This window comes from Scyliorhinus canicula, chromosome 3, assembly GCF_902713615.1.
Source record: "Scyliorhinus canicula chromosome 3, sScyCan1.1, whole genome shotgun sequence".
Classification (NCBI taxonomy): Eukaryota; Metazoa; Chordata; class Chondrichthyes; order Carcharhiniformes; family Scyliorhinidae; genus Scyliorhinus; species Scyliorhinus canicula.
Genome location: NC_052148.1, coordinates 42,345,328 through 42,359,123, shown reverse-complemented (window position 1 = coordinate 42,359,123; position 13,796 = coordinate 42,345,328). Strand labels below are relative to the sequence as shown.

General features: G+C 46.0%; 1 protein-coding gene across 6 annotated transcripts in view; it reads right to left on the bottom strand.

The window, feature by feature from the left end:
- The window catches only part of LOC119963931 (fibroblast growth factor receptor 3-like), a 254,152-nt gene that overhangs the window by 83,540 nt on the left and 156,816 nt on the right, over positions 1 to 13,796 (bottom strand). For all 6 annotated transcript variants that reach the window (XM_038793355.1, XM_038793358.1, XM_038793357.1 and 3 more), the window contains exons 6-7: positions 7,262 to 7,385; positions 4,094 to 4,284 (exon numbers count right to left, since the gene is read on the bottom strand). In XM_038793355.1, the coding sequence (XP_038649283.1) occupies positions 4,094 to 4,284; positions 7,262 to 7,385 (315 nt within the window). The remainder of the gene's footprint in view (positions 1 to 4,093; positions 4,285 to 7,261; positions 7,386 to 13,796) is intronic.

Sequence of the window (13,796 nt, the reverse complement as noted above, 5' to 3'; positions counted from 1 at the left end):
GGCCTTGGTTTAATGTCCTATCTGAAAGACAGCACCTTTGAAATTACAATGCACCATTCCATCCAGTACTACAATGCAGCATCAGCCTGGATTTTGCGCTCAAGTGTCTGGAGTCGGATTTGTACCCACCATGTTCTGACTCTGAGGCAAGGTGGCTACCCACAAATATCATAATATTACTCTGTGATATTATATAACACAACAATACATAGTTACGTCATTTAGGATCCAAGCAGCTGAAACCAGTACTCAGGCCGTGCAACGAAAAGCATGATCAACAGACGAAGAACAAAGAAAAGTACAGCACTGAAACAGGCCCTTTGGCCCTCCAAGCCTGCACCCACCATGCTGCCATCTAACCTAAAACCTACACTTCTGGGGTCTATATCCCTCTATTCCCATCCTATTCATGTATTTGTCAAGATGCCCCTTAAACGGCACTACAAATACCTGGGCCGAAGCTCGTAAGGGGGCATGCACCCCATCGATAATAGAACATAGAACATTACAGCACAGTACAGGCCCTTGGGCCCTCGATGTTGCGCCGACCTGTGAAACCTCTCTAAAGCCCATCTACACTATTCCCTTATCATCCACCTGCTTATCCAATGACCATTTAAATGCCCTTAATGTTGGCGAGTCCACTACTGTTGCAGGCAGGTTATTCCACGCCCTTACTACTCTCTGAGTAAAGAACCTACCTCTTACATCTGTCCTATATTTGTCTCCCCTCAGTTTAAAGGTATGCCCCCTCATGCTAGCCATCACCATCCGAGGAAAAAGGCTCTCACTGTCCACCCTATCTAATCCTCTAATCATCTTGAATGCCTCAATTAAGTCACCTGTTAACCTTCTTCTCAAATGAAAACAGCCTCAAGTCCCTCAGCCTTTCCTCATAAGATCTTCCCTCCATACCAGGCAGCATCCTGGTAAATCTCCTCGGCACCCTTTCCAATGTTTCCACATACTTCCTATAATGCGGCGACCAGAACTACACGCAGTACTCCAAATGCGGCCGCACCAGAGTTTTGTACAGCTGCAACATGACCTCATGGCTCCGAAACTCAATCCCTCTGCCAATAAAATCTGACACACCTTCTTAACAACCGTATCAACCTGGGTGGCAACTTTCAGGGATCTATGTACATGGACACCGAGATCTCTGCTCATCCACACTACCAAAAATCTTACCATTAATCCAGTACTCTGTCTTCCTGTTACTCCTTCCAAAATGAATCACCTCACACTTTTCTGCATTAAACTCCATTTGCCACCTCTCAGCCCAGCTCTGCAGCTTATCTATGTAGAGGTATCTATGTACCTCTGTAACCGGCAACATCATACCGCACTGTCCATAACTCCACCGACTTTAGTGTCATCTGCAAATTTACTCACCCATCCTTCTATGCCCTCCTCCAGGTCATTTATAAAAATGACAAACAGCAGTTGCCCCAAAACAGATCCTTGTGGTACACCACTAGTAACTGAACTCCAGGCTGAACATTTCCCATCAACCACCACCCTCTGTCTTCTTACTTGATTTTAGTAGAATCAAAAAAGAATTTGATGTATGCGACCGGGCATATAGGGCCACTGTGACGGTGCGGATGCACCGGTGAACCAAGCTCCTTGCTTTCTTTGCAAAGTGCTTGCGAAAACCCTCCTTGCTTGGACAGTGAAGAATATCCAGGCCACAGCGCATCTTGAAGCATCCTACAACATTCTGTCATCTCTAAATCTCAACTACAAATAACTTTTTCGCAAACACGTTACATCTTTAAGCTGGCTTCAATTTGTTTGTACAGAAAATAGAGCCAATTTCTGATCCAAACTGCTAAATCACCCAGAATCCCATGCCTCCGTATTTTCTGCAATAGCCTACCGTGGGGAACCTTATCAAACGCTTTACTGAAATCCATATACACCACATCAACTGCTTTACCCTCATCCACCAGTTTGGTCACCTTCTCAAAGAACTCAACAAGGTTTGTGAGGCACGACCTACCCTTCACAAAACCGTGTTGACTATCCCTAATCAAATTATTCCTTTCTAAATGATTATAAATCCTTATCACTGGACATGGGGCACCTCGGCGATGATGGAGAACATCGCTGCCCGGGCATTTGGAACATAGAACATAGAACTGTACAGCACAGAACAGGCCCTTCGGCCCTCGATGTTGTGCCGAGCAATGATCACCCTACTCAAACCCACGTATTCACCCTATACCCGTAACCCAACAACCCCCCCCCCTTAACCTTACTTTTAAGGACACTACGGGCAATTTAGCATGGCCAATCCACCTAACCCGCACATCTTTGGACTGTGGGAGGAAACCGGAGCGCCCGGAGGAAACCCACGCACACACGGGGAGGACGTGCAGACTCCGCACAGACAGTGACCCAGCCGGGAACTGAACCTGGGACCCTGGAGCTGTGAAGCATTTATGCTAACCACCTGGGTGGGCTCGGTGCATATTGAATTTGATGTATAAGGGCAGCACGGTGGCGTAGTGGCTAGTGCTGCTGCCTCACGGCTCCAAGGTTTGATCCCGGCTCTGGGTCACTATCCGTGTGGAGTTTGCACATTCTCCCCATGTTTGCGTGGGTTTCGCCCCCACAACACAAAAGATGTGCATAGGTTAATTGGCTACGCTAAATTGCTCCTTAATTGTTAAAAATGAATTGGATAATCTAAATTTAAATAAAAGAATTTGATGTATGCGACCGGGCATATAGGGCCACTGTGACGGTGCGGATGCACCGGTGAACAAAGCTCCTTTTTTCTTTGCAAAGTGCTTGCGAAACCCTCCTTGCTTGGACAGTGAAGAATATCCAGGCCACAGTGCATCTTGAAGCATCCTACAACATTTTGTCATCTCTAAATCTCAACTACAAATAACTTTTTCGCAAACACGTTACATCTTTAAGCTGGCTTCAATTTGTTTGTACAGAAATTACTGGGCTGATTCCTGAACAATAACTCACCTGGTTTCAGGGGGCGTGACATCTCATGAATTTCCATGCTACTTGTGTTCAAATCTGCTTTACCTGTGCAACATTTTCCTGCACCACAGCCCTTCAAGAACTCTGCCTCCTTTCAACATTCATCTCTTGTGCATCTTTTCTTCAGGTCTTAATCTCTGGAATTTCCTGCTTAGAAACTCTTCCAAACTTCAAGCCATACTAAAGTTCTATTTCAGTCCTGTTTTTAACCAGAGATTTTTTATATCCCTTTTGACTTCTCTGAAAGAGAAAGCTGTTTAGTTCCAGGCCAATGCCCCTTCATTCCTGGCAGGGCTTTAAATCCATGGGATGTTATTGTTTGCTCTGTGCCTATTTCAAAATCCTCTTTGTGCTCACTGTGCACATTCCACACACATTCTGCCATGCCCCCCTCACATCCCATGCTTTTTCCCTATTACCTTCTCGGATTCCAGATTTAAGGGGAACTTTAACCAACACAGCAGCTCAAAGTGGCTGCATTGAATCCACAGGCACAAACATCTCTCCGACCAGCTCAAACAATTGTGGATAAACAGAGGCTTAAGATCTTTCCTGCAGTTTGCTTTAGTAGAATAAGGGTATAAGAATCAAGGTCCCACTGTAACACCCAGTGTGCATCCAGCTTTTCAAGCTGGGCTGGGCAGGACTCTGGGCAATTTAAAAACAAAATAACATTTGTGCAGGCAGACTGAATGTTGCAAAGTCAGGCAGTGCGGTCAGTAAACATCTCACTCAGATTGATGATCACTGACACTGCCCCCATGTCAGAGACAAAGCCTCAGTGGAAGTAAAATTCAGTAGGATCATTAGTTTACGCTCTACTTCTCTGTCCCTCCCTTATCTTTATTCAATTATCATCATATCTCCTCTTTAGCTTTTGTCTACGGTTCATGTTCCAATGAAGCATTTTGGGATGTTTTTCTCTGTTAAAGGTGCCATAGAAACGCAAGTAATTGTAGAATCCTTGAATATTTGTGTGTAAGAATTACATTTTCTCTTTTGTGCATGTGAATGCCACTGAGATCCCAGGTGGGATTATTGATTGCCAAGTTTATCTGCTGCACTGCTCAACAATCCTGCTACTTACTTTCAGCACAATGGCGTATGGCGATCCATCTGGTCCCAGTTTACTGCCGTTGACTTCCACATGTTTAAGCCACTGGATGTGCGGCTGTGCGTCGCTGAAGACCTTGCAATGGAATTCTACATCGCTGCCCACAGCCACTGACTGGTTTGCAGGCAGCCCTGCCTGAAGAATAGGCCGATGTGGAGACCTTTCTAAAAATGAAGAAAACATTTCAGATGAAAACAGAGCAATATCCACAACTTCATTTGGAATTAGTAATAAAACAGTTATTATTATTATTCTGTAAGGTACAATATTGTCAGATTTCAAATTAAGTTGCCAGGTGAGTGAGTAGAGTTAATAGAAAGGAAGTTGGATGCAAGGCCAAGAGAGTAGAGTACTGGAGGATATGCCAAATGAACCATGTGAATACTACTGGCAGCTATATTACAATAATAATAATAATCTTTATTATTGTCACAAGTAGGCTTACATTAACACTGCAATGAAATTACTGTGAAAATCCCCGAGTCATCACAGTACAGCGCCTGTCCGGGTACACAGAGGGAGAATTCAGAATGTCCAATTCACCTTACAGCATGTCTTTCAGGACTTGTGGGAGGAAATTGACCCGGGACCTAGAGCTGTTGAGCAACAGTGCTAACCTCTGTGCTACCGTGCCGCCCATATTCTCCATGCAGTGGGTTAAACATGAAGCTTGTTTTAATGCACAATGACAACTTACTATAGGTGATCTTATCTGAACCCCTAATCAATACAATATGATATGAAGATATGGACCACTGACTCTTCAGCAATTTATTATCCAACCCCTAAAGAGTTTTACAATTTTCTGTTAATACAGATAAAAGTAATTGTGATTTTTTTTCACAATAAGAATAAATCATTAGAATTTAAAGCTTTATTTCCATCTTCTATTCCAATTTTAAGTACCTCCCTGGTTCAAAGAGTAAGAAAAGGCCCACTCCTTCAACAGACCATGGGCGGGATTCTCCGACCCCGCGGCGGGTCGGAGAATCGCCGCCGGGCCGTGCGAATCGCACTACGTCATCCTGACGCGATTCTCTGCAGAGTGGAGAATCGGCGCCATTGGGGACGGCCGTGGTCGGCACAGCGCCGGTCTACCCCCCCCCCCCCCCCCCCCCCCCCCGCGATTCTCCGTCCCACATGGGCCGAGCAGCCATAAAAACAGTCGGAGTCCCGCCAGCGCAGTTCCAACCTGCTCGGAGCCGGCGGGACCTCGCCGTTGAAGGGTCGGGTGGCGGCCTATTTGGGGGGGGGGGGCCTCAGACGTGGCCTGACCCGCGATCGACGAGCCGGCCTCCTTTATTCCGTGCTGGCCCCTGTACTCCTGCGCCATGTTGGGTCAGGGCCTGTGCGGACAAAGGAGACACCACCGCACATGCGTGGAAATTGGAAATTGCGCCGGTGGGACGTCTCATGCGCGGGTTCGCGCCTGACTCGCTGCACATGCGCGCATCCCCGGCGCCCATTCCACGGCCAGATCAGCAACTGGAGCGGCGTGAACCACTCCAGCACCCTACTGGCCCCTTGTAGTGGCCAGATTTGCTGAGCCTGGGGCCGTGTTGACGCCGTTGGGAAACACAACGCCATTTCCGTCGGCGTCAACACTTAGCCTCAGGATCAGAGAATCCCGCCCCATATATTGTTTCTCTGGTATGGTCTCACTTCATCCATTTAATGTCCCTTGGGGTAATTCTGAATAAATACTCCCAGCTCCCCCAAGGTAATCAAGCTAAACTTCAGAATATTAATTTGGCTCAGTCATACAAGCCCACTGGACAGGTGCCTTCCGCAAGGACCGTCCTCCCACCCATACCTCTCATACAATACAGAAATCTTTCTTTTTCCTCTCACCCCAGAATTGTTCAAGTCTCAATATTTTACCATCCCTCTTTTAAAGGAATTTAGAGTATCTGTTGTGTTTGTCAAGAGTCTGTTTATTTTGACCTGCTTCCAGGCCTCTGTTGGTACTATGCAGTTACTGGTCTCCATAAAGAGGTTAGGATGACTTAACCGTCAGATTTCGATCCTTGGGGGCAATTCTGACTTTGGGTGTAAATAATGGGTGACAATGACTAAGCCACCCATTACACATCTCTTTCAATTAAGCAGCAAGCCGTTTACTCCAGAAAATCTCATTTAGATCAATAAAATAAGAATGTCTGGTGAATTTGAGATTCAACCCCATAGTGCACCACACTCTCCACCATCGTGTATCTCCCCCGTACAAGTCCAGAGGTCCAACTTCCATTCTGCACTCAGCTAACTCATCGCAACGAGGGTTCGAGTGTGGGAAATAAGTCACAGTCCCCCTATTGTCTCTTTTTAATAAATTTAGAGCGCTCAATTATTTTTTAACAATTAACGGGCAATTTAGTGTGGTCAATCCACCTAACCAGCACATCTTTAGGATATGGGGGTGACACCCATGCAGATACGAACAGAATGTGCAAACTCCACAGAGACAGTGACCCGGGGCTGGGATCGAACCCGGGTCCTCAGCGCCGTAGGCAGCACTGCTCCACCGTGCCGCCCTTTGGTTCCCCTATTCTGATCGCTCTACAATCATCCCAACTGGAAGATTTAGGGCCAGCTAGGTGAGGTATTGCAGCCTGTCTATCACAGGTCAACCGGTACCCAGTGAGAGAGTCAATGCCTCAAAAAACTTTTTATTTATATAACTCTTCGTCACATCCTCAGGGCGTGCCTGAAGCACTTCACAATCAAGAGGCTACTTCCGAGCTGTCGAGACCCTTACATAGGCAAACGCTGCAGTCAATTACTGCAAAAGGATCCCAGAAACAGCAAAGGGATGAATTACTGGCTGATCTGTTTTTGGGGTGGTGGTGATAGAAGACGACCTTCTTGCTCTTCTTTTGATAGTGTCAAATTATCAATTTCGTGCCCACTTTAAGAAGGAGATGAGGGCTCAGTTTACTATTCCACCTGAAATGACAGCACTTCTTAGAATGTAGCAGCCCTCTCAGTCCAGTTAAGGAGTACCAACCAGGGAAACGTCCTCAAGTCTGGGACTGGAGCTGGAGTGCAAAACCGTGACCTCTAACGGACTCATTACCAATGTCACACATTGTATTTTCAATCCATATATGTTAGCAGCCCAATCAAACTTAAGAGTCATCTTACCGAGTACATCCAGCTGGTAGGTGTGGCTAATGCTGCCATATTTGTTCTCAACCACGCACGTGTATTTGCCACGGTCCAAGGGGGTGACAGTCTCCAGCGCCAAACTCCACCGCTGGTGTTGAAACTAGAGGAAGAAATCAGATAGAAGATGGTCACCAGTTTTCTTCAAGGGCTCTATTTCCTGCTGGCTTCTGAATGTGAGCCTACGATGCCTTTCCAAAAGTAGAAGGGACAGAAATGCTCCCTGGCCAGGTCACCTACTGGCTGATCAGCTCAGCTAACAAAGCTGAAACACACTGGCAGATTCCCCCAGTCCCAAACCGCAATCTGTTAGTGAAAGGTGGAAGCCAGCAGCTGTAGTAGAGAGCAGGAAGGTATAAGCAGCCTGGGTTACTGTGACTGATCACTGCCCACTCATTGCCTCCATCCCTGCCCAACCCATTCCCCCCACCCCCATTGAACATAAAACAGTACAGCACAGAACAGGCCCTTCAGCCCTCGATGTTGTCCAAAACCAAGATCAAGCTATCCCACTCCCTGTCATTCAGGTGTGCTCCATGTGCCGATCCAATAACCGCTTGAAAGTTCCTAAAGTGTCCGACTTCACTATCACAGCAGGCAGTCCACTTCAACACTCTAACCACTCTCTGAGTAAAGAACCTACCTCGGACAATAGAATATAGAACAGTATAGCACAGCACATTGGTGAAAACCCCTGACGCATTTTCTACTGTTTGCGCAACAAATCCCACTGACACTTTTAAATCTTTACAAGATGTAACAGGCATGTCAGCTAAACATGTCCGATATGTTTCAGAACATGTTTGGCCATGATACTTTAGATGAGAAAAGCAAAATGTTGTCTGAGAGCATCAAAGCTTTGATTCACTGTTTTACTTCCCAGGAAAAGGACATTCAGATCCTTCATTCATGGAAAGATTTGAACTGAAATGCTTCATCGATTCAGAAGAACAGTGCTCAACTGGGACAACCAACGTCAGCCACATCCCCCGAATTAACTTTCTTCCTGCTATTAGTACTACTCAAAGCCAGAAGCCCCACCATTCCCATTGCTAAAATAGGGAGGGAATGCACCTCTGTGCTTTCTGCTTTCACTGGACACACGGCAGCTATTCATGTGGTCAGGTCAAATACATTAAAAAGGGGGCAGCACGGTGGCACAGTGGTTAGCATTGCTGCCTACGGGGCTGAGGACCTGGGTTCGAATCCCGGCCCTGGGTCACTGTCCGTGTGGAGTTTGCACATTCTCCCCATGTCTGCGTGGGTTTCACCCCCACAACCCAAAAGATGTGCAGGCTAGGCGGATTGGCTAGCTAAATTGCCCCTTAATTGGAAAAAATAATTGGGTACTCTAAATTTATTTTAAAAAACATTAAAAAGGGCGGCATGGTGGCACTATGTTTAGCACTGCTACCTCACAGCACCAGGGACCGGGTTCAATTCTGGCCTTGGATGACTGCGAATTTGCACATTCTCCCCGTGCCTGCGTGGGTTTCCTCCCACAGTCCAATGATGTGCAGGTTAGGTGGATTGGCTATGCTAAATTGTCCCTCAGTGTCCAATAAGTGCAGGTCAGGTGAGGTGAGGGGATAGGGCGGAGAGTGGGCCTAGGAGGGTCGGTGCAGACAGGATGGGCTGAAAGGCCTCCATCTGCTCTGTATGGTTTCTATGATTAAAAAGTGTCACTGACTGAGGGAGTACTGTGCAAAAGCAGCACTCCTGTAAAACTACTCTCAGGAAGGCTATTAACAGTACACAGTTACATTAAAATTCTGCTGCGGACACAATTGAAGAAGTGGGTGTAGCCTGGCAACCGTACTAGCTGTCTCAAAGGTTTGTTGTCAATTACACTGGCTACGTGATGCAGTCAGGGCTTATGAGAGGTCAGTGTTTCTGGAAGGGTGTCACTGACAACACTTTCCATCCATGTATGGTAAACACTGCTGGAAGCATAGAGCACAAATGCAAGGAGGTAATGCTGAACTTGTACAACACAACAGTCCGGCCTCTGGCCTCAGCTGGAACATTGTGTGCAGTTAAGGGCACCACACTATAGAAAGCATGTGAATGTATTGGAGAAATTGCAGGTGAGGTTTACAAGAATGGTTCCAGGGATGAGAAGCTTCACTTGAGAGGGTAAATTGGAGAGGTTTTCAGATTGTTCTCCTTGGAGAAAAGATGACCAAGAGGAGATTTGGTCGAGATCTTAAATATCATAATAATAATCTTTATTATTAGTGTCACAAGGAGGCTTACATCAACACCGCAATGAAGTTACTGTGAAAATCCCAAGTCACCAAACTACAGCGCCTGTTTGAGAGGGAGAATTCAGAACTCATCCAACAAGCAGTCTTTCGGGACTTGTGGGAGGAAATCAGAGCGCCCGGAGGAAATCGAACTCGGGTCCCTGGTGCTGTGAAGCAACAGTGCTAACCACTGTGCTAGCGTGCCGCCCATGAGTGGGCTAGATAGAGTAGATAGGGAGAAACTGTTCCCACTCGTAAAAGGACCAAGGACGAGAGGGCACAGATTTCAGCTGATTTGCAAAAAAAGCAAATGTGAGGTGAGAAAAAAGCCCTTTCACACAATGAGTGGTTCGAGCCTGGAACGCACCATCTAGAAGTGTGGTGGAGGTAGGTTCAATCGAGGCATTGGATGATTACTTGAATAGAAACAACGTGCAGAGCGACGAGGAAAAGGCAATGGAATGGCACCAGGTAATGATGCTCGTTTGAAGAGCTGTGCAGACACGGTGGGCAAAATGGCCTCCTTCTGCGCCGTAACAATTCTGTAATTCCGTGTGGATATTAACTGCTTTTGTCATACTTAATTTCACTGCCAGTCAGAGAACCACACTCGTGTCCAGTGACCCAATGATTCCACTGGAAAGTTGGTGAGGGTAGGAACAAGCTTGGTGTGATGCCCCTGGTGCTCAAATAACCAGATGCACGAGATGTATAGCTTCAGACATGAATAATGTCCATATGGGTGAGGAAGCCAGTAAATGAGCAACACCAAGGGCCATGCACAATGGGAAATATTCAGCGGTTTCTGTAGACCCAAGGAGAGACTGACGGGAGATAAAGTTAAGATCTTTGTGCTGCTGTTTAGAAAAAGAAAGCAAAAAGCAGAAACATATTTGGAAACGTGTTATAGCTTGCAAGACAATCACTGGCTTCCTTGGTTGCTAAAGGATTAAACAAGCCCTATATTAATGCGGTTAATCGTGCAATATCACACGGGCTTCAGCAGGATTATATATTGCAGATTCCTGAAAAAATGTAAAAGCTGCTTTAAAGTGGGATTTTAGACTGAAAACCAACCTGACTTTTCTAGTTTATGTGCAATTCAGTAGTGAATTCATCATGTTTAGATAATTTTAAACAAAAAACAAACATTTCAACTTGTACGTGGTTTTCTTTTTAGCTGTTTAAGAGCGGTCATTGGGTGGTCTAGTGGTCAGCACTGTTGCTTCACAGCGCCTGGGTCCCAGGTTCAATTCCCGGCTTGGATCACTGTCTGTGCAGAGTTTGCACATTCTCCCTGTGTCTGCGTGGGTTTCCTCCGGGTGCTCCAGTTTCCTCCCACAAGTCCTGAAAACCGTGCTTGTTAGGTGAATTGGACATTCTGAATTCTCCCTCAGTGCACCCGAACAGGCGTCGGATTGTGGTAACGAGGGGATTTCACAGTAACTTCATTGCAGTGTTAACGTAAGCCTCCTTGTGACAGTAAAGATTATTATTAATCTGGGATTTATGTTTGCTGTTGTTTATTTGCTATTTTTCTGTTGTTGTCGTTGAAGAGAATTTAGTTTAGTAATGGGCACAGAATGAGTTCTTCCTACCCCAAATCACTTACTGCTCCCCACCCACTTTCTGTTGGGAGAAAGTAAAATGGTTGCTGCAGATATGAGCATTCTCACCAGCTGACCTGGGCCAACTCTCCCCAGGCCGCGGAAGGAAGCCTCAATACTTAGCCCCTACTATACCCCTTATACACACACGACTGTGTGTTTCGGCTCGAGCTCCATCGACAAGTTTGCTGATGACACGACCGTAGTGGGTCGGATCTCAAACAACGATGAGTCAGAGTTCAGGAGGGAGATAGAGAACCTAGTGCTCGACACCAATCTCTCCCTCAATTTTAGCAAAACTAAGGAGCTGGGCATTGACTTCAGGAAGTGAAGTATCGTACACACCCCGATCTGCATCAATGGTACCGTGGTGGAGATGGTTGACAGCTTCAAATTCTTCGGTGTGCACATCACCAAGAATCTGTCCTGGTCTACCCACGTCGATGCTATGACCAAGAAAGCCCAACAGCGCCTTTACTTCCTCAGGAAACTAAGGAAATTCAGCATGTCCACATTCACTCATTTTTACAGATGCACCATAGAAAGCATCCTATCCGGCTGCATCACTTGGCATTTGCACGGCCCAAGACCATACAAAACTAGAGTCATGAACACAGCCCAGTCCATCATGCAAACCCATCCCCTCCATCCATTGACTCTACACCTCCCGCTGCCTTGGGAAAGTGGGCAGCAAATTTCAAAACCCCTCCCTCACAGGGTTATTCTCTCTTCGACCGGGCAAAAGATACAAAAGTCTGAGAACACGCACTAACAGATTCAGCTTCTTCCCTACTGTTACCAGACTCCTAAATGGCCCTCTTATGTACTGAACTGATCTCTCCACGCTCTTCTCTACTGTGAAGCACTACACTGTATGCTTCACCCGGTGTCTATGTATTTACATTGTGTGTTTATCGTATGTCCTATGTTTTTCATGATGGAGTGATCTGCATTGACTATTTGCAGAACAATACTTTTCACTGTACCTTGGTACAGTGCCTCGGGAGTGGGATGGATGGTTTGGATTTGTTTATTGTCACTTGTACCAAAAAGACGATTTGTACATGAAAAGAAAATACGTAATAGGGCAACACAAGGTACACAATATAATACATAGACACTGGCATTCAGGAATGTAGTATTGATCAGATGAGTCTATAAGAAGGTCCTTTAGGAGTCTGGCAACAGTGGGGAAGAAGCTGTTTTTGATTCTGTTCGTGCGGGTTTTCAAACTTTTGTATCTCCTGCCCGATGGAAAAAGTTGGAAGAGTGAGTAAGCCAGGTGGGAGCGGTCTTTTATTATGCTGCCCGCTTTCCCAAGGCAGCGGGAGGTGTAGACAGAGTCATAGATGTTTACAGCATGGAAACAGGTCCTTCGGCCCAGCTCGTCCATGCCACCCAGTTTCTATCACTAAACTAGTTCCACTTGCCCGCATAATTGTTTAACTGCTTTTTAAAAAATAAAATTGTCCCAGCCTCTACCACCGTCTCTGGCAGGCCATTCCAGATGCTCACCACCCTCTGTGTGAAGAAATTTCCCCTCGGGTCTCGTTTGTATCTCTCCCCTCTCACCTTAAACCTATGCCGCCTAGTTCTAGACTCCTCTACCTCTGGGAAAAGATGCCGACTATCTACCTTATCTAAGCTCTTCCTTATTTTATAGACCTCGAGAGGATCAGCCCTAAGCCTCCCAAGCTCCAGGGAAACAAATCCCAGCCTGTCCAGCCTCTCCTTATAACTCAGACCATCAAGTCCCGGTAGCATCCTTGTAAAACTCTTCTGTACTTTTTCTAGTTTAACAATATCCTTCCTATAATAGGGTGACCAGAACTGAACACAGTATTCCACAGTGTGTTCTTACAGTGTGTTCTTGTACAACTTCAACAAGACATCCAAACTCCTGTATTCAATATTCTGACCAATAAAACCTAGCATGCCAAATGCCTTTTTCACCACCCTGTCCACCAGCGACTCCACCTTCAAGGAGCTATGAACCTGTACTCCTAGATCTCTTTGTTCTGTAACTCTCCCCAACTCTCTACCATTAACTGAGTAGGTCCTGCTCTGATTCGATCCACCAAATGCATCACCTCACATTTATTCAAATTAAACTCCATCTGCCATTCATCGGTCCATTGGTCCAATTGTCAAGATCCTGTTGCAATCTTATATAACCTTCTTCACTGTCCACTATGCCACCAATCTTGGTGTCATCTGCAAACTTACTGACCATGCCTCCTACCTCCAAATCATATATATATATAACAAATAACAGTGGACCCAGCACCGATCCCTGAGACACACTACTGGTCACAGGCCTCCAGTTTGAAAAATAACCCTCCACAACCACCCTTTGGCTTCAGTCGCCCAAGCCAATTTTGTATCCAATTGGCTACCACTCCCTGGATTCCGTGAGATTTAGCCTTTTGCAACAACTTACCATGTCAAAGGCCTTGCTAAATTCCATGTAGACAACATAGACTGCACTGCCCTCATCTACTTCTTGGTTACCCATTCAAAAACCTCAATCAAATTTGAGAGACATGACTTTTCCCTTACAAAGCTATGCTGACTTTCCCCAATTAGCCCTTGCTTGTCTGAATGCCTGTAGATTCTGTCCCTCAGAATACCTTCTAACAACTTACCCACTACAGAGGCAAG